Source organism: Micromys minutus (genome assembly GCF_963924665.1).
Source record: "Micromys minutus genome assembly, chromosome: 11".
Lineage (NCBI taxonomy): Eukaryota > Metazoa > Chordata > Mammalia > Rodentia > Muridae > Micromys > Micromys minutus.
In genome coordinates this window covers 33,376,778-33,398,131 of record NC_137980.1, presented here as the reverse complement: position 1 = coordinate 33,398,131, position 21,354 = coordinate 33,376,778, and the positions used below count along the sequence as shown (strand labels likewise).

General features: G+C 44.8%; 1 protein-coding gene across 1 annotated transcript in view; it reads left to right on the top strand.

Annotated features, from left to right (window-relative positions):
- Nucleotides 1–11,260: 11,260 nt before the first annotated feature.
- The window catches only part of ANXA3 (annexin A3), a 46,323-nt gene continuing 36,229 nt past the window's right edge, over nt 11,261–21,354 (top strand). The window contains exons 1-2 of the mRNA XM_080925700.1: nt 11,261–11,369; nt 14,490–14,542. Coding sequence (XP_080781826.1) covers nt 14,528–14,542 — 15 coding nt within the window. The 5' untranslated portion in view covers nt 11,261–11,369; nt 14,490–14,527. The remainder of the gene's footprint in view (nt 11,370–14,489; nt 14,543–21,354) is intronic.

Here is a 21,354-nt window from a genome sequence, read left to right as displayed (position 1 = left end):
TGAGAAGAGCAGAGGTGTATTTTCTTTTTTCTAAAATCCTTTTTATAAAACGGGGAGAAATACTGGTATTTTTATAATCTTTCAAATTACACAGGGGGAAAAAAAAGGGAAAACTAGCTTTGAGTGGCGGACAGCACATATCGCATGCATCGACTCACAACTGAGCTACCTCATGAAACAGAACCACTGAGACAACTCCCCCACCCCTGCCAGAGTGTCGGAGTAGGGTTATGCCTACAGGTCCCTGGAACAGTCTCAGTCGCCACACTGAGCGACTGTAAGGCTGACCACAGAAGCGGTTTAGTATGAGGACAGATACCGGACAATTAGCTTCACTCATTAAATCAAAAAAGCTGGGCTCCGTGGGCAGGAGATATCTAAGAGTACAAAGCCTTTGGTTTCTTCCTCTGCCCCAGCTTTCTTCTGTGTGGGCTTTTCTGGACTTCTAGACATAGAATACAGAATGCTGACACACAGATTCCATTAACAGTTCTAATCAGCACAACGTAGACATCTGTGCACTCTTTCCACTTACTGTCCTATGTGCCCTGGCCTCTAAGTACAGTTGGCTTTTCTAGAGTCCTTGCATGGGGATCTCAGGATGCTTTAGACTGGAGTACTTGTCTGTACGTACTCAAAGGGGAGGACTTTATGTACTTAAAAAAGCCTTTGAATGCCGGAGATACTTTTAAATCTCAGCCCCACTTCCCCAGGCTTTCTGTGGTTCAGTAATACAATGGGAGCTCCTGTGTTTGGGGTTTTAAATTTTGTTAGTGTTTTTTCGAAAGTAAGTGAATCATCTGAATTTCCTAGAGATTTGGAATGAAGCCAGAGTTCACATGGGGCCTGTTTACTGTGTGTCACACGGTAGCTAAAGGCACTGCCCCTGGTGCCATAGTCCCGGGACTTCTCTCTGGGGGTTCTTTTCTGGTAGCTCAGGCACCTAATTTCTCCCACATCAGTATATGACAACCCACACACATGTGGCTTTTACATAGCATAGTGTTCAAATATCAACTTGAATATTCTGTGAGTGGTGTGCACACAACTTGCCTTTTGTTTTCGTTTTGTTTCTACCTTCTTGGTAAAACCTGAAAGCACGTACATTGTGTTTTTAACCAGAGGCACAATTCGATTAGCCAGAAGCGAATGCTGTTCCAGTGCATGGCACATCCCATCAGTGAGTAAGTCACAGAGCATCCTCCTTGTGTAGTGTTTGTATGGAAGTGACCCAAACTCTTTGAGAACATTCCGAACTCCTACTGAAATCTAGACAGAATGAACCATGAAAATTTGACAGGCAAACTCCGCAGACGCCGAGCTCCAGAGCAGAGCCCGTGTGAGCCTCGTCTCTTCCTTCAGCAGTGCCTTGCACATTATTCCAAGCATGCCAGAAATGTTTGTTGAGTGAATGAATGAATGGACGGCGTGCCGAGTGAATGAATAATAGGGATTAAACTGAGGAAGAGTTGGTTAGACGGTATGCCGTCAGTCTTACAGGGTGTATAGAAATGGTCGCTGTTGTATTTGGATTGAGAAACAGTCCTTCAACTGAGAAAGAAATAAGCAAAAGCACACTTTCAGGTGTTGTTCTGAGGACACCGGAGCAGAAATGATGACAGTAATGCGTGAGCTCCATTTTAGCGTCCAGAACAGGAAATTTAGAGGAAAGCCGATTGCACGTTTCGAGAATAATTCATTGTGTTCAGGACAGGGGAGTTTGGTTGAGCCCAGAAATTCCTGGCTGGTCAGGTGCTACTTCAGACCAGCTTGCATAATTCAGGGCAGAAATTCTGGAATCGCTACAAGAATCTGAAATCAGGCCACGCCCTGAATCTCTAGGACAACAGAGGCGCCTAGAGCACAGACAGGGAGCCAATCATCTGTAGAGCAGCTTCCCATTGGCCCATTACAGGTCACACCTCCTGCTGCCAAGTTGTTCAGGCACATACAGCTTCCTTTACACCCAGTGGAACACACACTGTGAAGTTTTGGCAGAGTCTGGTGAGGGAAGGGAGGCTGAATCCAAAGGCCTTTGTGTTACAAGGTGGGCGGTGAAAACCTATGCAGAACTGGCCATGGTGGACTCTTGGCGAAAGAACGGCCTCTGAACTAGACCTGCCTCCCAGCCTCACCCCTTAGAGCCGAGATTGCCCTTTAGAGTGATGTCGAATTGTTCACTTCATTTACATTTCGTACTTCCTCTTTGGGACTGGATAATTTGATGACTAATGTGGATTCTATTTCAATGAAAGCTTTGCTTTCAGCGTTTCTTACTTCTTCACCAATGCCTTGTGCAGTGTGTTTTTTACTAACCTTTTAGATCTTACCTTCAGGTGAGAAGAACAGAAAAGCCCTCAGCGGGGTTGCTCTTGCTGCCCGGTGCTGGCTTTGAAGATCAAAGGAAGTAATTGTCTGCACCAGTTTTCTACCTATTGTACCAAGGTCTTTGGGAAACTCCTGCAGGTTCCTATTGTTGGATGGGAAATTGTGTGGGGAAGTGTTTGCACAATCTTAACAATAAGCCTTCTCGGTCTCCTGTGGGTTTTTGTTATTCTTGGTTCTCACCTGCTCAGACTGAGGACAATATTTGTGGTGCTGTCAACCTGTGTTCTTGACCCTCAAATGATTTTTTTTTTTTGTATTTCCAGTATGAATTTGTGTGTTATGAATTTCTGATTTCTCCAATAGCATATGCTACTATATAAATTTGTATCAATAATTAAATGACAGCCTGGTTGTCGTTTGTCTGCTTGACTCTTTTCTTTTTCCATTATTCATCTCCTTAGCATAGACACTGCACGGTGATGGCTGATACATCATTCTGAAACCCGAGGCTTTTTTTCCTTAAAGAACAAAACTTTACTAGTTTTGAATCTGAAACATACTAACTGCTAAGAGCAGGACACTGAATAAACTCATAGTCTCAGATCAAGCTTTGCCTTTGAGGCCAGAACAAAGAGAAATAATTCGCATATGAATACAGTAGGACACATGCTGTCATTCATCCTCCCCAAGATGGCTGCGGTGTGAGCAGGGCTACGGTTATCCCTGTTGCACAATAAAAGGATAGGAAAGTGTCTGAAACATCACTCAAGAGATGATCAGAGTGAAGGACATAGTTGCAGAGACAGAATTGGACTGAGCCCAAACAATTTTTGGCATTCTTCAAGCCCCGTGCGTTTGAGTGCCTTTCCCTCTGATAGCATGAAACACTGCCAAGGACAGTGCCCAGCATGGCACACTCACAAATCCAGCTAGATCTGGAAACTCAACACGCTTTCATAAAAGCTGGAGAAGGGGTGCCATCCATGGTCAGGCCCCTAAGTTCCCAAAGCCCTGGGCCTACTGTGATATTTACATTCTCTTTGTGTCCTGCTGTCTTGTTTCCCTTCACCTGAGGGCATGTGGAGTGCATTAGGAACCGGCCCAAAAACCAGTTCCTAAACGTTTAAGATTGGCTACAATCATGCTTCTGAGACTTGAAAATTTTATGGCTATAACATAGGAACTTTGAGTGGCAGTGTATTCATTCCCATGTAGAATTTACAATGTCCCATGGGGGGGGGGTTTCAAATGAAAACTTGGGGAGGAAATAGTATTTAGACTCTGTTACCATACTCAGCCACATGAAACCGAGGGTCTTAAAGATCATGAGAAGTCCACAATATAGATTCGTATGTCTCTACTTAATACCAGGATGCCAGAATAAATGCCTTTTATAGATACATTCCCTAAATGAGCTGCAGTGAGCTCTGACAAAAGCCCAGCAGAACAGGATGTTGGGTTAATAGCCTTGTCACAGTCTAGGGACAATGTCAAATAATGTACCCAGTATGTCTGATAAACAACCAAGTACTGTGACCCCCATTATGCTTTCTACCTCACCCTATACTAACTGACGCAAGTGCCCTAGATAACCTTCTATTAAAAGTTCAAACGAATACCAGAATCTCAAAGCCCTTAAAAAGCAAACCATGAGTAGCTTATTATTGGCCTTAGGTTCCTACTACCCTGACTGGATGCTTGTGCTGAAAGAGTCCCCTCACTCAGTTTGCATAATACAAAAGAACCATGCTGCAAGCCTTTCTTCAAAGTCTGACCCCAGTTTCATCCTTAGATCTGTTTCGATTTAAAGCAATCAGGTTCTAGGTATCTAGTCAACACATGATAAAAGTTTATTAGGGTCCAACCTCTGGAACCGTTTTTAAAAGTCATTCAAACCCAGATCTAATATATGCCCTTAAACCTCCCACTGAGAAATGTTTCAAAAAAAAAATGAAGCAATGCTTGCTACCAATAGATCTTGGAAACTGACAAGCACCCAATGTAGTGGCTTCTCCAGCTGTGACTGGCCATGAAGAGCCACTGAATTGAGATGAGCTTCAAGTGGTCAGTCCCTGTTCCTCCCCCCCCCCCCCCCCCCGCCTTGTGGTTTCCCTTCCTGGTCACAGGCCCTGATGGACAATCTCTCTTCCACAGTTTCTGTTTGTATTGGCTCTGAATATTCCCTTCCTTCCCTTGGCCGTGTGGAGATAGCAATGATTCTTCATTGATCAAAAAAACTTCATGATGCCTGGAAAACGTGGCAACATTGCCCGTACGTCTGTCTGTACACACTGTATGAAGTCTTCCATTCAAACGCTCTGGGTGTACTGTCCCTCTTGTGCTTGAACTCAAATAGTCTTTAAACTTGGTGACATTCAGTTACAGTTTGTTTTTTTATTTTAACATCAAGCACAAATACTTGAGCTGAAAACAAGTGTCTGTTTTAAATTTGCCATTCGGGTTAATACTTAGGGGACTCAGAGCTACTGGAAATCGTACAGATAGTATTTACAGGCTTTTGCTAGTAGATACGCCTTCCTACCACCATCATTTCTCTACATAATAAAAGCACAATTTTATTCTGTATTTCCCCCACAGGCGTGCAACAGGCACAGGTAACCTCAAGAGCACAGTGACAACAGTAGGGAGTTTCTTTAGAGTAGCTTCTTATCTCCAGTACCAGGGATTGAACCAGGCCCTCCCTTACCCACTGGGCAACTGCTGTGGTCCCAGCACTATTTTAAATAGGTTTTCTCTGTTTTTAACTCACTTCATCCAAGTGTTATCTATTTGGGTTTCTCTTACAGTTGAAAATGGCTTTTAGTAATTCTTGGAGAATTTCACACATTCTATTCTTATGATCATATTTGCCTCTCCTTCCCCACCCAACTTTGTGATGTCTTTGTGTTTTACATCCACCAAATCCATTCTGTTCTGCTACGTGTTCTCAAATGTTCTCAATGTAGCATGGAGCCAGACTCTTTAAGAAAGCGGACTCCCTCTTTCCCTGAAGCTATCGGCTACCCTAAGCTCCAAGGCTACAGGTGAGATCTTGCCAATTTTCCTTTCTGTGTTGGAATTCTGCCTTGTGTGAGCTAACACAGGTCTTCTGCATGCTGTCATGACTGCTGTGAACGTATGCACACAGCTGCCTTGTATTCAGAAAACACTCTTGCATTGTTCTCTGCCTTTTGCACTCTCCTGCTGCTCTCTTTTCTGCAATGACCCCGGGCCTTGGGAGGAAAGGGTGCAATATAGATACACAACGTAAGCCTAGGCACTCAAACGACCTCTGGTTCTCTGTGTCTTTACCAGGTGATCCTTGTGTTTATCAGGATCCACTGCACAAAGAAGTTTCTCTAAGAAAGTTGAGAAATGCACTAACCTACATGATGGTTTGAGAATGGCACATCTAGCCATGTGTCTGAATAACTGGTCCCCAGTTGGTGAACTCTTTGGGAAGGATTAAGGGGTATAGCATTGTTGGAGGAGTTGTGTCACTAGGGAAAGGCTTTGAGGTTTCAAAAGCCCATTTCCAGTGTCTCTCTGCCTCATGGCTGTGTCTCAAGATATGAACTCTTGGTACTGCTCCGGAACCATGCCTGACTGTCTGACTGCCTGCCTGCCCATCCATGTTTCCCACCATGATAGGCCTGAACTGTAACCCTATGAAGCTATAAGCTCCAGACTAACTCTTCCTCCAAGTTGCTTTGGCCATGGTATGTTATCACAGCAATAGAAAACTAAGACAAGGTTTAACAATAAATAATTAGGAACTGTTTTAATATTGTGTCTCCTTAGCCAAGTACCATACTAGGTTCCCTTCTAAGTCCTGTGAGCTGATCCCAGATTCAATTTGAAAAGAAGTGGTTGGTTGCTCTCATGATAATCATACCACTGTTACATTAGTGGACCTGCCAGCCTGGTTTTTATTGTAGCTCATAGGGTTCTCAGATTGATATGAGGAAGGATAGCCAACATTGAAAACCTTATTTTAAAACCTTCATGAGAAGCTATTACTAATCAAGTTTGCAGCTACCACTGCACTACCACTACAGAAAAGAAGAAACATAGACAGAGGACTACAGCAGAAGTTTCCCAGGATATAATAAATATGTACATATGTATATGTAAATCAAGTCACCCAATAAGAAGACAATGTGCCTATTAGATAGAACAGACTAACAAATATAAAGGTCAGTGTCAGAAATGGGTTACCTCTTCTAGAATTGTTGGACAATGAGGTCCCAAACATTCTAAGCTATTTGCTATTGCTCTTGCTACCTTCCAGTACTTTAATAAAATAAAACCCTACTGCTGAACACAGCACAGGTATGAATCACAGAACACAGAAAAGTCACACTGGTACTGACCTGGAAGCCTCGTCCCTACTGGCTGGCTTTCATGGTACGTAGAGGAAGGTAGTCATCAGTCTTCGACTTTTGGAATGGGATTTCCCCTGCAGCAAAGTTTAGGCTCCTTCCACGTTGGTCTCCCTAGTGTATGAGACTAAAAACACTAGGTTGTGCCAGGCGTCAACCTCATTTATTTTTTAATAATTGCTGTGTTTAACAACTATGACATTCCTGAAACTTAGCCATTGATTTTATATACTTCCAATGTATAACAGTACAGAATAAATACTCTCAATAGAGAAAGAGAGAGAGAGAGAAAGAGAGAGAGAGAGAGAGAGAGAGAGAGAGGAATCGGGTTGTAGCACAGATAGGAAGAGAGAGAGAGAGAGAGAGAGAGAGAGAGAGAGAGAGAGAGAGAGAGAGAGAGAGAAAGGAATCGGGTTGTAGCACAGATAAGATCAGATTAAAGCCAGAGAGAAACCCAACATGGCAAATACCAAACAAACCCTCCGGCTCTGCATCTGATGTTTGGAGATCACGATGGAATCTTGTCTTGAGCCTAGAGAGCGCCACCTCTCCAGTTCTACTGCCTGTGACACACATTGCCTTTCTCCTGGGCCAGCTCTATTGTGTCTCTGCAGCTTTCCCATGTGGATTTGTCCATACTCTAGCGCCAGCAACATCCTGGGTTATCCACTGCCATTCAGGCTTCACCTATGCAGCTTCACACAGTGGCCCCTCAGGACTTTGTCAAGGGACTCTGACCTCCTCACACGCTGCCTGACCCCCGAAGCTCCCAGGAATCATGGCACAAAGCTTGTATGACTCCTCCAGCCTTGCATCTTTCATGCGTGCAAAACCACTACCACATTGGTGACGCTGACAGATTCTGGGGCCACATCAAGACAGAGACTGGCACACTTCAGCACTGCCCTTCGCTTACTCCTGGGGAAGTAACTTCCTTAGGGCATTTAGTGGGGAATCCTTCCAGGGGCAGGTTCACTATAGGCTTTCTCCCTGCCTTAATATTAACCTGCCTTAAAACTTCCTCCACTAAACAAATTAGCCCTTTCCTTTTAATCAAACATCGCTCAACTTTCAGAGAGCACGACAGCCAAAAGCGGCCAGATTCTTTGTCAGAATATCACAGGAATATCCCTAGCCTGGTACATTAATGTTGGTCCCCCTCTGATGCCTCATGAGAAGGATTCTGCAGTTCACATTTCTCTTAGCTTTGTCTTCTGAGTTCCCATCACAGTGGTCCCGTAAATTCTCTTCACAGCACTGTAGGACTTGCAAACTCTTTTACAGAACAGTTTCAAGAGTCTAAGGACCACATGGCCAGGCTCTCTTAGCAGTGACACCACCTTGACACCACTGATTTTATTGGTCACTTTTCTAATTGTGATAAAAATGCCTGACAGGAGGCAATTTAAGGGAGGTGGGGTTTATTGTGGTGTGACACCGTCAGTCCTGTGGCAGAAGGGAGTTCTTCCTGCTGCTCAGCTGCATTTAAGGAGGATTGTCACACTCCAGTTAACCTAATCCAAGTATCCTTTCAAAGATAGGCCTAGAGGTTTGTTTCTTATGTGACTAACCCAGATCCTGTCAAACTGACAGTCAACATCAATCAGTGTGGATTAGTTTTAGACTCCTTGCCTGGCAGACACAAGCAGAAGGCATGCAAATTTCACATGTATGACATCTCCCGTGTTCAACATACCCCACCAACTGGCATAGTCACAGTCACATTAGCATTATTTTACCCAGAATCTGTAGTTTCTTAAGGCTTAGTCTTAGCACCACATAGTCCATGTTTCAGCAAGTGTATAATGTCAGTTTTCCATCACTAGAGTCATACTGCATGATTTTACTGCTTTAAATAGCCTCTGTCCCACTGACACACACCCTCCTCCTCCACAGCTCTTATCTTCTCCAGAATGTCACAGAGTAGGAACCACACCCTTTCCCAGCTGGCTTCTTCACTTAACAATATACATTTTAGGTGCCTTCATGGCTTGATTGATCACCTGTTCTGGGCCCTAAATAAAATTCCAGTATACGCTGTACCACAGTTTCCTGTCCATCCATCTACTGAAGAACGTCTCAGTTGCTTTCACATTCCTGCAATCATGAATAACGCTGGCACAAATATCGATGTGTAGTTGTTAGCAAGTACGTAGGTTCCACAGCATTTGGACAGACAGAAATAAGCGCAGTTCCTTGATTGAATTATAAGAGTACATTTAGTTTTGTATGAACCAACTAAATCATCTTCCATATGGCTGGACCACTGTTTCACCCTCACCCATGCAGTCCAGCTTGTTAGTAATACTATGGCCCTGGCCATTTGATTTAAGTTTTCACACCTGACCAGACTACCTACAGGGATCAGTGGGTAAAGGCACCTGCCACTAAGCTTAACCATCTGAGTTCACATGACATTGTGCTTGTGAACACACACACACACACACACACACACACACCATCTGAGCTTACATACCATTGCATACACATAAACATGCACATATAAACAAACACACATACACACCATTTGAGCGAACATACCGTTGCATATACATAAACATGCACATGCAAACACACACACCATCTAAGTTTGCAAACCATTGCATACACACACAGCATCTGAGCTCACATGTCATGTTACAGACATAAACTTACACACACACACACACACACACACACACACACACACACATACCCCTATCTGAGCTCACATGCCATTAAATATGCCACACATAAAAGCACACACACATACACAAATATGCACACATAGGCACATACACAGACATAAATAAATATAAAAAATTAAGAGCTAATAAATAGTATTTTATAGTACTGCTATATAATATTTGGAACTAACATAAACTAATGTATGATAAAAGCTATAACTATGCCCCAATACAGAAAAGCTAAGATTCTCAATTCAGTTCTGCTCTGAGTTAGAAACATTCGGGCTGCTGTCCATTGTCCACTTACTTGACTCATGGGTCTGTCACCTGCTGTTTGTCTATGCTTGTTTCCACTTCCGAGCTTCCTGTTTTGTTTTGTTGGTGGCGGTGATGATGAGGGTGGTGGTCATGGTGATGATGGTGGTGATAAAAGTTGTGATGGTGGCAGTGAACATGGGGTGTATATACATATATGTGTTTGTTGTGGGTGTCTCAGCATGCAGAGACCAGAGCAGTATGTCTTCCGGTGTTGTTTCTGTCATATTCCCTTGAGAAGAACCTTCCACGGATCCAGAAACATACTCTTTTGGTTAAGTTGGTTTGCCAGCCAGCTCCAACGCATAAATGAATACCAAGCTTTATACGGGGCCCCGGAGATTCAAACTCAGGATCTCGTGCTTGCGTTCTCACAGTTTTCACCCTCCAAGACATTTCCCTCGCTTGAATAAAACCTTCGGTGTTCTAGAAACAACTTGAAGAAAATAAAAGTAAACGAATGAGTGTAATCCATTGAGTTCAATGACTGGAAAAGGTGGCTTTTCTCCCTACCTTCTTCCATAAACACTACCCAATCATAAGTGGATGTCTTGGGTTTCTATTGCTGGGATAAAACACCAGGGGGAAAAGCAACTTGAGGAGGAACTAGTTTGTTTCAGTTTATGCTTCCTCAGCACAGCACAAACCACCACTGAAAGAAATCAGGGCAGGAACCCAGAGGGCACGGGGGGGGGGTGGGGGGGGTGGGGGGGTGGGAGACCTAGAACAGGAAGCAGGCGCTCACGCAGAGGCCATGGGAAGAATGTGAATTCCATCTTGCTTTCTGGGACTTAATCAGTCTACTGCATCAAAGGCATCCAGGACCAGCAGTCGGGGGCGGGGGGGGGGTGGGGGGGGTGGGGGAGGGTGGGGGGGGAGGCACCCACAATGTCCTGGGCCCTCCCACCTCCACCACTACTTAAGAAAACAATGCCCTAACCTACAACCCCATTTTATAGTCATTTTCTCAACTAAGGTTCTCAATTGAAGTTTCAGATGACTCTAGCTTGTGGGGGAGATGACACAAGACCAGCAAGTTTAGTGGACTTATCCTCCTGGACTTACCTGTGGTTCCGAAGGGCTCAAAACCACCATGGTGCTTCTCCAAACTCTAATCCTCCCTTTAGAGTCAACAGACCCATCAAAGAGACTCCCCAGACTCCTGCGCTCAAAATCTAGCTCTACTATTCTTTCTGTGTGACGTGACCTCCTTTACCTCTGTGCCTTACTTATAAAATGAGGATCAGAGTGTAACTGCTTCTGTCCTGTAGCATGGCTATCAAGCAGCATTTAGAATGGTGCCTGGCACGAAGGACCCTCTAGGTAAATAACTGTTACTTAGTGTAGGTACCTATGAGGCCTAAGGCGGGGGTGGGGGGAGATTAAGGGGGGGAAGAAAAGAAAAAAGGGTTTGGGTTTGGAGGAAGGGTGGAGGACGGAGGAGGGCGTGGAGGAGACTGGGGGAGGGCTTGCGGGGGGGGGGGGGGGGGGCGTGCCTGGGTCGCGGGTGGAGCACAGAGGATCCGGGATCCAAGAGCCACTTGTGAGCCGGTTCTGGGCGGTCCGTGAGGGGAGGCAGGAGGAGGGGCTGGGAAAGGGCGCGGTCGTAGTCTGGGTCGCCATCCAGGCTTGCCCGGAGCGCTCACCTTCGCGGATCTTCTCCGCTGCCGCCCTGAGGGTAAGTTTCCCACGCTCGCCCTTCTGCACCCAAGGAGCAGCAGGTTCCCCGCTTGGTGCCTAGGTCTGTGAGCGCGGCTCGATGCCCGCACCGGTCCTTTCCCTGCCCTCCTCCCAGTCCTCCTCCCTTCTACCGAAATGGAGGAGATTGGATCGGGAAAACGCCAAGGGTCATGCTGAGGAAGGTACCAGACTTGGGGTCTTGCCGCCCAAGCTTACATCCAGGGGGCCCCTCATTCCTAAAGGTCTTGAAAACGTTTAAAAGAAGAAGGGATGGGGACGGTCTCATGCCGCTGCTCAGAGTTCTGTGTTGAGAACTTTTTTTTCCTACCGCTTCCAGGAGCTCTTTCTCCCCTCCAAGTGAATTTTAGGTATACTTTGTATAGGTAGGCGAAAGATAAATTAGGGTATCGAACTTGGAGAGTTGGGGGACTTTGGGTTTTCTCTTTTTAAAAAAGACAGTTTTCTTTGATTACAACAGAATTCTATTCATTCCTGAGTCAGCAGGTGAGTTATGCAGGTATGTGGTTTGTGATTGCAAAAGACCATATATAGAAGTCTGGGTCCTGTGCTGACAGCATGCTGAGTAGCCAAAGCAAAAATCTTCCCCAGGAGGTGTGTTCAAGAGAAGAGGTTCTGCCCCCAAAGAACTTCAGTTTCTACTTCTCACAAACATCATAAAAAATAAACTAAAAGGTTATTCTGTCAAGAATCGCTAATAGTTTTCCTGAAGGTGGAAGTTTTCAGGCTGCCTACAAAGGAAAATTAGACCATCGTCCCCACACATGTTGGTGTTGAGAAATCTGTAACAGAGCAGGAGGAAGTACAACAAAGTTTCTGTAATCCCCTTGAGGAAGGATGTGTTTAAAGCTCTACTGTTAGGTCGTTAGGCTTGCACTGTGGAGTAATTCTTTACCTTTCACAAGCTTAAAGGATGGCTTAGTAAGACTTCTTCGAAATTTCTACATTATATTTCAAGCATCAGTTCGGGGACTAACATTTTGTTCCTTTGGAATCTGGATGCCTAGGTTCAGTAGGGTCGACCCAATATCTACATGGGGAGGATTTTTACTATACCTTCCCATGCTCCCAGCATCTTCCTGTGCCAAGCAGAGATGCTGTTAATGATGCCTCTCTCATTAACTGGGTTATTCTGAGACATATGTTTAAATCACTGAATAAGGTCTTTCCATATACACCAGTGGATAAACATTACACGAATCCCTGGCTTTGTGGAACTCACTTTCTAACACTTTTCCTGACACCTGACACTTATAAAAACACAAGATGCTGGCTGACAGTATAATTTCTCTTTTCCCCCCAGTACTAGCAACAGCTTTCTCCCTGTTTTACACATGAGGAAATCCTGACACAAGTTATGTTTTACATTAGGAGATGTGTTAGCTTTCTGTCCATGTGACAGGATACCCGAGAGGAAGAATTTAAAAGGAGGAAAGGCTTCTTTCAGCTCATGGTTTTAGAGATTTTTTAGTTCAGTTCCGGTCAGCTGACTCCATTGCTCATCAGCCTACATGGGGCAGGACAAGCTGGTAATGTTGTCAGTGGCAGAGGACAGCGCCCCCCCTCATGGCAGCCAAGAGGCAGAGGGCAGGAGTGGGTAGTGCCAGGAAGAATATAGAGACCTCTGAAGCATGCTGCCAAGGATCTGCTTCCTTTAGGGAGTCTTACCCTTTAACTATCCATTGTCTTCCAACTCTCCATTAAATCACAAATCCACCAATGGATCGATCAGCCGCTGAGGTTAAAGTGACCATCCCTGATCCAGTTGCTTATGAAACTTCTCAGCTCTGAACACAGCTGCATTCAGGACCCAAATGGAAATTCCTGTTCTATATGACAACAAGAAGGAACCTTATCCTGTACCCACTGTATACTCTGGAGAATGAGAGCACAGAAGGTTCAGACAATAGGCAGAAATCAGGGCTAAGTACTTCCAGTGACTGTTGATGTGGTTTAGTGTTGAACTTTGCCCCTGAGATGCCCCTGAAGTTTTAGAATACTTTGTTGCCAGGATGGGTGGGAACAGCTTGTATTTCTGAGGCAACCCTGGAGATAAGCCAGCACATCTGAGTAATGTTTACTTATGGAAAGTGTGCCTGGGTTCAAGGAAGTGACCCTTTTCCTGTCCGTGGCTACTCAGGACTAGCCTGGCCTCCCCAGAGAGTAAATATGGGTGTTTATAACAGACTGCATAAGCTTGGATCTTGTAAAATGTACAGGCAAGAAATCAGCCCAAAGTCAGCTGGAATTGTCTTGGTTTATGGGTAGGAACAAGTTCCCCCTTTTTGTCTTCTCCAACCTGTTCTGGGTTAGAAGACATCAGTAATGGACGCTGACAGTTCTCCTGGTTTTGTTGCTGTCGTTGTGGGATGTGATGTCCTTGTGTAGACCAGGCGATCCTTCTGCTCCAGCCCCTCACGGGCTGGGACTGTAACCGGCAACACTACTATATTTAAATAAGAAGTGAAAAAAGGCTTCCCAGAAACCATTCCTGTGAGGCCCAGAAGGAAAAAACCTGAGCACAGAGCTGAAGTTTGTCTGTCCTGGAGGCCTCAAAGGTTCAGAGCCAACATGACCTCTTTGTAGCTGTTCTAAGGCAGGAGGGAGGTAAAGGACACCCAGGTCCCTCCCTTTTGCTACCACACTATTGAGATGAATACAGAGAGATTGAACATTTCCAGGGAAGTCTTCTCAGGCAATGCTGTTTAATGTGCGTGTGTCCTGCTCCGTGCCAGTACCCTGAGGGCAGACATGGAGCTTCCGGTACCTCCGTGCTTCTTCCTCTCCCCAATGGGCCACTTTGAGTAAATCTCCTTTCTCTACTTTTGATTCTTCCTTATCTCTGTCTAACTGGTGTACTGAGAACAGCCGACCAAACCCGAATGACTCTGTTAGCAGCTTGAGGTTGGTAAATGCTTAGTTAATTCTTGCTCAGGGAACAGTTTTCCTGCTGTCAGATACACACCCTCTTCAGGAGAAGTTTCTCTACGACTGCCGAAGGCTGCTTTCTGGATTAAACATTAGGAGTTGGACTGAAAATGTTGTGTGCTGAATCACAGCATGGCTTTGCCCGTTTAATACTCCTTTGTTTCTTTAATAGGTTACTGTGATCTCCGCTTGAAAGAAAGGTGAACTGTCATGGCATCTATCTGGGTAAGAGCCAAGCCTTCACAGCACAGTGGCTTATGAGTCAAACAGGAAGTCAAACTACTAGAAACAATTGAAAGTTGGTTAACTATAAAAAATGGCAAAAAAGCTAGTGCATATTTAAAAAACAATAAAGTATAAGCAAGTGTGGTGGCATTTATCTCCAGAACTCAGAAAGTTAAGGCAGGAGAATGCCAGGTTTGGGGAGAGACTGAGCTATGTAGGGAGAGCTTATGTAAAAAGGACAGGTGGGAAAAAGTGTCTCAGAGGAGGGTGGCGTGCTTCAGTACTTAAATCCAGGTCTCAGAAGCCACGCCAGGCTGCTCACAACCACCGTAGCTTCAGCCTCATGGGAAGGACACCCCCTTCCTATATACACACATACAGAAAACAGTTTTTAAAGATATTATAGAGGTCCAAACTTGGCAAAGAAGCCTTGAGGGAGAATAAATTTAGTGTCTAATTCAGCCTACACAATGATAGAGATGAATTTTACTATCAGACTAGGAAAGATAGTTTCTTCTGTCAGTAAAATTGGAGACTTCTGGCTCATTGGACAAAAAGTAAATCTATATCCCATCTCCCATCTTACAGTAAAGTAAATTTTAGATGCATAAGACATATGAGTGAGGGAATGGTTAGCAATGGGCCTGCAGAGGCAAGCCCCAGGTCCCTAAGAGAGCCCCTGTCTTAAAAACTATGGTGTACAGCTCCTGAACAATGAAACCTAGTTTTGTTCGGTGGTCTCCACACGCCTGCATACACATAACTCCTACACGACTGTGAGCATGTATTCACACCTGCACATACACGCACACATATTAAATAAATAAATAAATAAATAAATAAATAAACACACAATTATACAAAAATAAAGTTTCATGGATCTTTTAGAATTAATTTTGGAATCGGAAAGGCCATTAAAACCATAAGCCTACAGCAAAAAGACAAAATGTTTTCTTTCTTTATTCTGTTAATGTATAAAGTTGTAACTGTGGCAGCAACACAGTGAAGGGAATGAGAAGACAACCTTCAGGGAGACACATTCGTAGACCATCAGGCAGATTTATTTCTGCAACATACAAATGACTTGACTAAAGCAATTTCAAAACTAAGCTCAGTGGGGAAACAAGACACAAAGTAGCAAGTGAAAAGAGTTGCAACAGTCCAGTACACATGTATACTGAGCCTCTCAGAGCCAACGCAACACCTAACAGGGAAAGAAGCCATTTTCTACCTGAGAACTGGGTAACTGGAGAAAACAGCAAGACAAAGTTATGCACTCAAGAGGAACTTTCAAACTCTTCATAGGGGACTGTCACACTTTCAGATAGCACTCTGGGCAGCAGCTGTCAGCATTAAATGTTTCTGTCCTTTATCCCAGAGATTCTTCTTCTCATGTGTCATACATGTGAGGGAAGGTAGAAGAACGTGGGTCAAAGCTGATTTGTCTGTATGATTGGAAATATGCAAACAGTGTAAATGAACCCCTGGTAGGTACCAATTACTCATGTTTAATTTCCAGCTGTTTTCATGTAATTATTAAAAAGAATGTGGAGAAAATACCCAGCCCTATGAAAGGACAGTAGAAATTGTGCCCGAATGTGTTATTAGTGAGAAGTTGCAGGAATAGTAGACACAGTGGCTCTGCACAAAAGAAAGGACAGGGAGGACACACACAGAGCATCGCTGACAACTCCCTAGGCAGGTGGCACCTTGAGCAGTCAGTCCACCTTGTGTCTCCCTCTCTGCTCCTGTGCCTTTAAGCCAGGAGCCTACATTTTATGCATGAGAGAAGTTGAGAGAAAAGCATGCAGAGGTGTGGACAGTGCAGGAGGAACTGTGCTGTGCGCTCTCCATAATTGAAGGTAAAGCATCACACAGTTAGCAATGTTCCTCCTTGGTGGAGTGCTCACCTAGCCTGTGCTAAAGCTCTAAGTCCAGTGCTCACCTAGCCTGTGCTAAAGCTCTAAATCCAGTGCCCACATAGCCTGTGCTAAAGCTCTAGGTCCAGTGCTCATCTAGCCTGTGCTAAAGCTCTAGGTCCAGTGCTTATCCAGCATGTGCTAAGGCTCTAGGTCCAGTGCTTATCCAGCATGTGCTAAGGCTCTAGGTCCAGTGCCCACCTAGCCTGTGCTAAGGCTCTAGGTCCCACCCTCAGCACTGCATGAACAATAAGAATTATGTTTTGCTGCACTTGGTCATACAAAACCTATAATCCCAGCACTTGGGTGGTGGGTCAGGAATTTAAAGATTAATTTAAAGATAAAAAGTTCTTAGACAGTTTGGGCTACTTTAGTGCCACTGCCACCAAACACACATACAGACAACACACACACAGGACACACACACATAGGACACACACATGCACACATACACAGGACACACACACATGCACACATACACAGGACACACACATGCACACATACACAGGACACGGACACACACACACCTCTACCAATTCTCTTTAATTATCTCACAGTCCTATTGGCAATGTGAACTGATTCTCTGCTGTCTAAATGGAGGGTACAAAGGGGGAGTCTTAGTGTTGTAATGGCACAAGCAGAAGCAGGCATCACCCAGCTTCCTGAGCCTCGATTCTCTAGGAGAAGTTGTCATGAGCTGCACTGGGGGCTTGGGGATTTTGAGTTTGTGACATCAACAGGTCACTGCCTGGACAAACTGACCTCTGCACATACCCATTTTCATGCTGGTTCCAACCTACTCCCGAGAGGATTCTGGAGGCAGTCCGTGAAAGACAACTTAAGAACTTTGTTATTTAAGGAATTTATGTCCTAGGCTGCACTGAGCTCATTCTCAATTTTTTTTCCTTCTTGCACAGAAAAGCAAATACACACCCAAGTGCAAATATGTGATCTAGGCTGCCCATCCCTACACGTCTCTGGGTCAGTGTGAGGTGACCAGTGTGTGGTTAGTTCATTGTAATTAACTCAGGACTGAAAGAGAAATTGAGGCACGAGAAAGGCAAGGAGCCTCTCATCCTAGGGTCTGGTTGGAGTCCCAGCTAACCAGCTGAAAGTCAGGAATATCAGCACAAGTAATAATACTTACTGTGCAGACTATCTGTATAGAGACATATTCCTTAACAGCAGGGAGTCCATCCATCCATCCATCCATCCATCCATCCATCCATCCATCCATCCACCAATCTATCCATCCATTCATCCATCTATCCAGAGAGAGAGAGAGAGATTTAAGCAGAACTATTTATTTAAAAGGCTACTCTCATACTTGAATATGTGCTGTCCTTTTCCAACGCCCATCTCTTTCTCCCCAAAGTCCATGTGTAAACCAGGTTCTTCAAGATTCTTTTCTGTGGTGCAGTCAGGACTCTGACTTCACACTAGGGGTCTGGAATTCCTCAGTCTGGGTCACTGGCCCTGACCACACTCCTGCTGACAGAACATGACCAAGGAAGGTCTCAGACACTCTCAGTCCAGTCCTGCTGAAGAGCAGCATATGATGGCTGCTTTCCTTGTGTTCTAACTGAAGATGTCTCACCTCTGCCACTGATTTTGATAAGCAATTTCTGTTGCACCAGAATGTCTTTTGTTCCGAAGCTTTTAAGTCTTTGCTGATGTTTCGTCTGACCCCGGTGTAGGGCCTGGAACTCACAGTTCCTTGTTAGATATTGCCTTGCAATAGAGAACTGCTTATAAGATAGCTTTTTAAAAACAAATTTTATTTTTATTTGTATGTAGGTGCCTGTGTCTCAGTGTATGAGTATCTATCTGTACAGGTGTCTGGGGAGGCCAGAGGGGTGAGATCATGTTACAGGAGGTTGTCAGCTGTCTAATGTGGGTGTTGGGAACCACTGAGCTGTCTCTCCAGCTCGAGGATGTAGCTTCCTATGAAGACACAATAGCAGGGCCTGGGGAGATGGCTCAGTGACTCAGTTCACTAGCTGTTCTTCTAAAGGACCTGGATTCGATTCCCAGCACTCACGTGGATGACAGCTGTCTGTAACTCACGATGCAGGGATCCAGGGGTCTTTTTTAGCCTCTGTGGGCTCCAGGCATGCACATGGTACATAGACATATATGCAGGCAAAACACCCCAGCACATAAAATAATAAATTACTGTTAAGAGACTGTGTGTGTGTGTGTGTGTGTGTGTGTGTTTATAGAGCACATTGTCTTGCTTGCATATTATTAGCATCTCTACCAACAGGGAAGCTCCTTGATCCAGTGGTCACAGTTTTAATTGGACATGACTGGTTAAACTATTATTAAACTTGTTATTGTATCATTGAATCCAATATCCAGACTCCTTTCCTTCCTAAGAGGTAGAGCAGGCACCAACCCCCAACCATCTAAATCACGTGGTCTTTCTGGTGACCAGCTCCCATCCTGAAGCTGTCAAAGGACCATGATGAGTCACCTCAGGCCCAGAACAAAGGCACTCCTACTTCTCAAGAAATTCCAAGCGGTTTTCAAACTCTTTGCCAAGAACCAGGACAAAGCTGAATGTATCCTCATTGAACCACCGTGCAACTCACATTAACGCTCCGGGTTTCCAAAACCTGACCTGCCCTTATTTCTTTAATGAAACTGCAGTGACACAAACTGCACTGTCTTAAAGCCAAAGCATAGATGTTTTCATGGTAAATTATATCTTTAGTCACTAGGAAACTGGGGAAATAGTTTGGGGAATATGATGCAGTTTGGGGAAATGGGACTTTCTGAACATGCCAATCATGGAGCAGACATGAATAACCTATCTTTGTTGGTGGAAATGTAGCTCAGGGATCAAGTGCTCACCTGCAGTGCACAAGGCCCTTGCTTTGCTCCCCTCCCTGAGACCATAAAAAAAGGTGTGTGGGGGAGAAGCGGATCCTTAATGGTGGAAATGTTACAGGATGCCAATGGGTTGAAGTTCCCTGTGATTATCTGTCTCTGGGGACAGTTAGAGAGAGCATGGCTGCCCTTCCCTACCTGACCACTCCTTTTTTTGCTGGGGGACGTGAGCTTTGACAGATGGGGACACTGGATCTCATTTCTGTAGTTCCTCCAGTCAAAAGACAGTTTCACTTGGGATCACAAGTAAAGTGCAGTGTACCAGGCTGAGAGAATCTATGATGGTGCTTTTTGTGAGTAATGAAGATGTTATAAGTGGTTTAAGCCCTGTACAAAGGAAGCTGAGACCCTTCAGAAGAGAGCAGAGCACAGGCAGCCATGATGGGGTCCTGAAGATGGAGAGACTTGAGTCCTAAAGAAGATCTCCATTAGGACAAGTACTCAGGGAGAGCATGACAACATTCCCGAAGGGAAGCTTTGCGAGAGAGAGAGAGAAGCTCAGAGCTCCATCCACTTTTTATTTCAAGGTTGTCTTGGGCCGGGTTCATAACTGTGAGGAAGAGAGATTACCAGGCCAGAGCAGGTGGCATTCGAGGAACTCTGGGAACCCAAATTGCGTATTTCTTACTTGGTTGGAGACATCCCAATACTCTTTCCTTCCTAGTGGGTTTGCTCTTCCTGAGCTTGGAGGTTCACACATGGGTGGGAGACATGTTCAGGAGTGTGAAGATGCTGGACTCATCTCTGCCTTTCCTCTCACTTTCCACATCTCAGTGAAAGACCTGGCTTTGAAATTCACTTTACACACCAAGTAAAATGAGGAGCCTGTTGTAGTTAAGGTTCCTATTGCTGTGAAAAGATGCCTTAAGGAGAAAGGGACTTGTTTTTTGCACACTTTCAGGTAATAGCATAGCACAGAGTAACGTGACTAGAGGCAGGAACTTCAGCAGAAGCTGCGAAGGGGTACTGTTTACCAGCTTGCTAAGCCTGCCTTCTTATGATACACAGGACTACCAAGCCAGGGGTGGCTCTGCCCACAGTGAGCTGAACCCTCACATTAATCACTAATCATGACAATGCCCCCACAGGCCAGTCTGTCTTTGCAGAGCTATCTTCTTACAGGATACTAGTCATCTTGGATCAGAGGCCCATATCTGTGCACCATGACTTTATCTCAATCATTAACATTGGGGGTGGGCTAGCATCCAATCACAGCTACATCCTTTGGGCTGCTGGTTAGGTCTTTGGTATAGGAAAGTCATGGTCTCATACCACCTGCTTCATGTGACTGTGTTTTATTTCAGGGCCTCTTATAAGATACTTCCTTTGGTTTTAAAAGACCATTTCTTACTTGAAGAATTGAACAAAGAGCCTTACACTTTCCAAGTTTGGGCTGCTTTGTTTTTGTGGTCTGCTCCATTTTCTCTTGTATCATAAAGCTTCATGACCCAGCACAGCACCTTGACATTGAGCACAGAAAGTAAGCATTTCTCCCAGGCTCTTTGAAAGCCCTTGAGTCCTGAGTCTTAATTTTTGGATCTGGCTTTTATGGGGCTCTATGAAATGACGTGTGTGGTGTGGCTTTGCCTCACTTTCGGAATGCTCGCGGTGACTGCCATTCATTTGGCCTCTAAATATGTTTTGCGTTAACAGAGTTGGCACCCCATGTTTCTCTTTTATCCACCCTTTGAATATGGAGCTCCAATTTATCGCAGGTCTGGTACGCAGTCCATGAAGAAATAGGTGCAGCCATGTTTAGTGAGAATGGTCAGCCAAGGTAACAGCAGACAGTTACCATGAGGGTAATTTGGCCATGCCAGTAGCTTCAGGGCACCATGCTCTGTGGCTAGCCCAAGGATGGTTTTGGGAAGTAAGGAAGATTCTACTGGCATAAGGTAGATTCGAAGGTGGTATTAGTCTAGATAGACTAGTGAACTGAAGACAGCAACAGCAGGGGGACTATCTGGTGGTATCAACCTGGACAAAGTTCTCAAGTCTCTC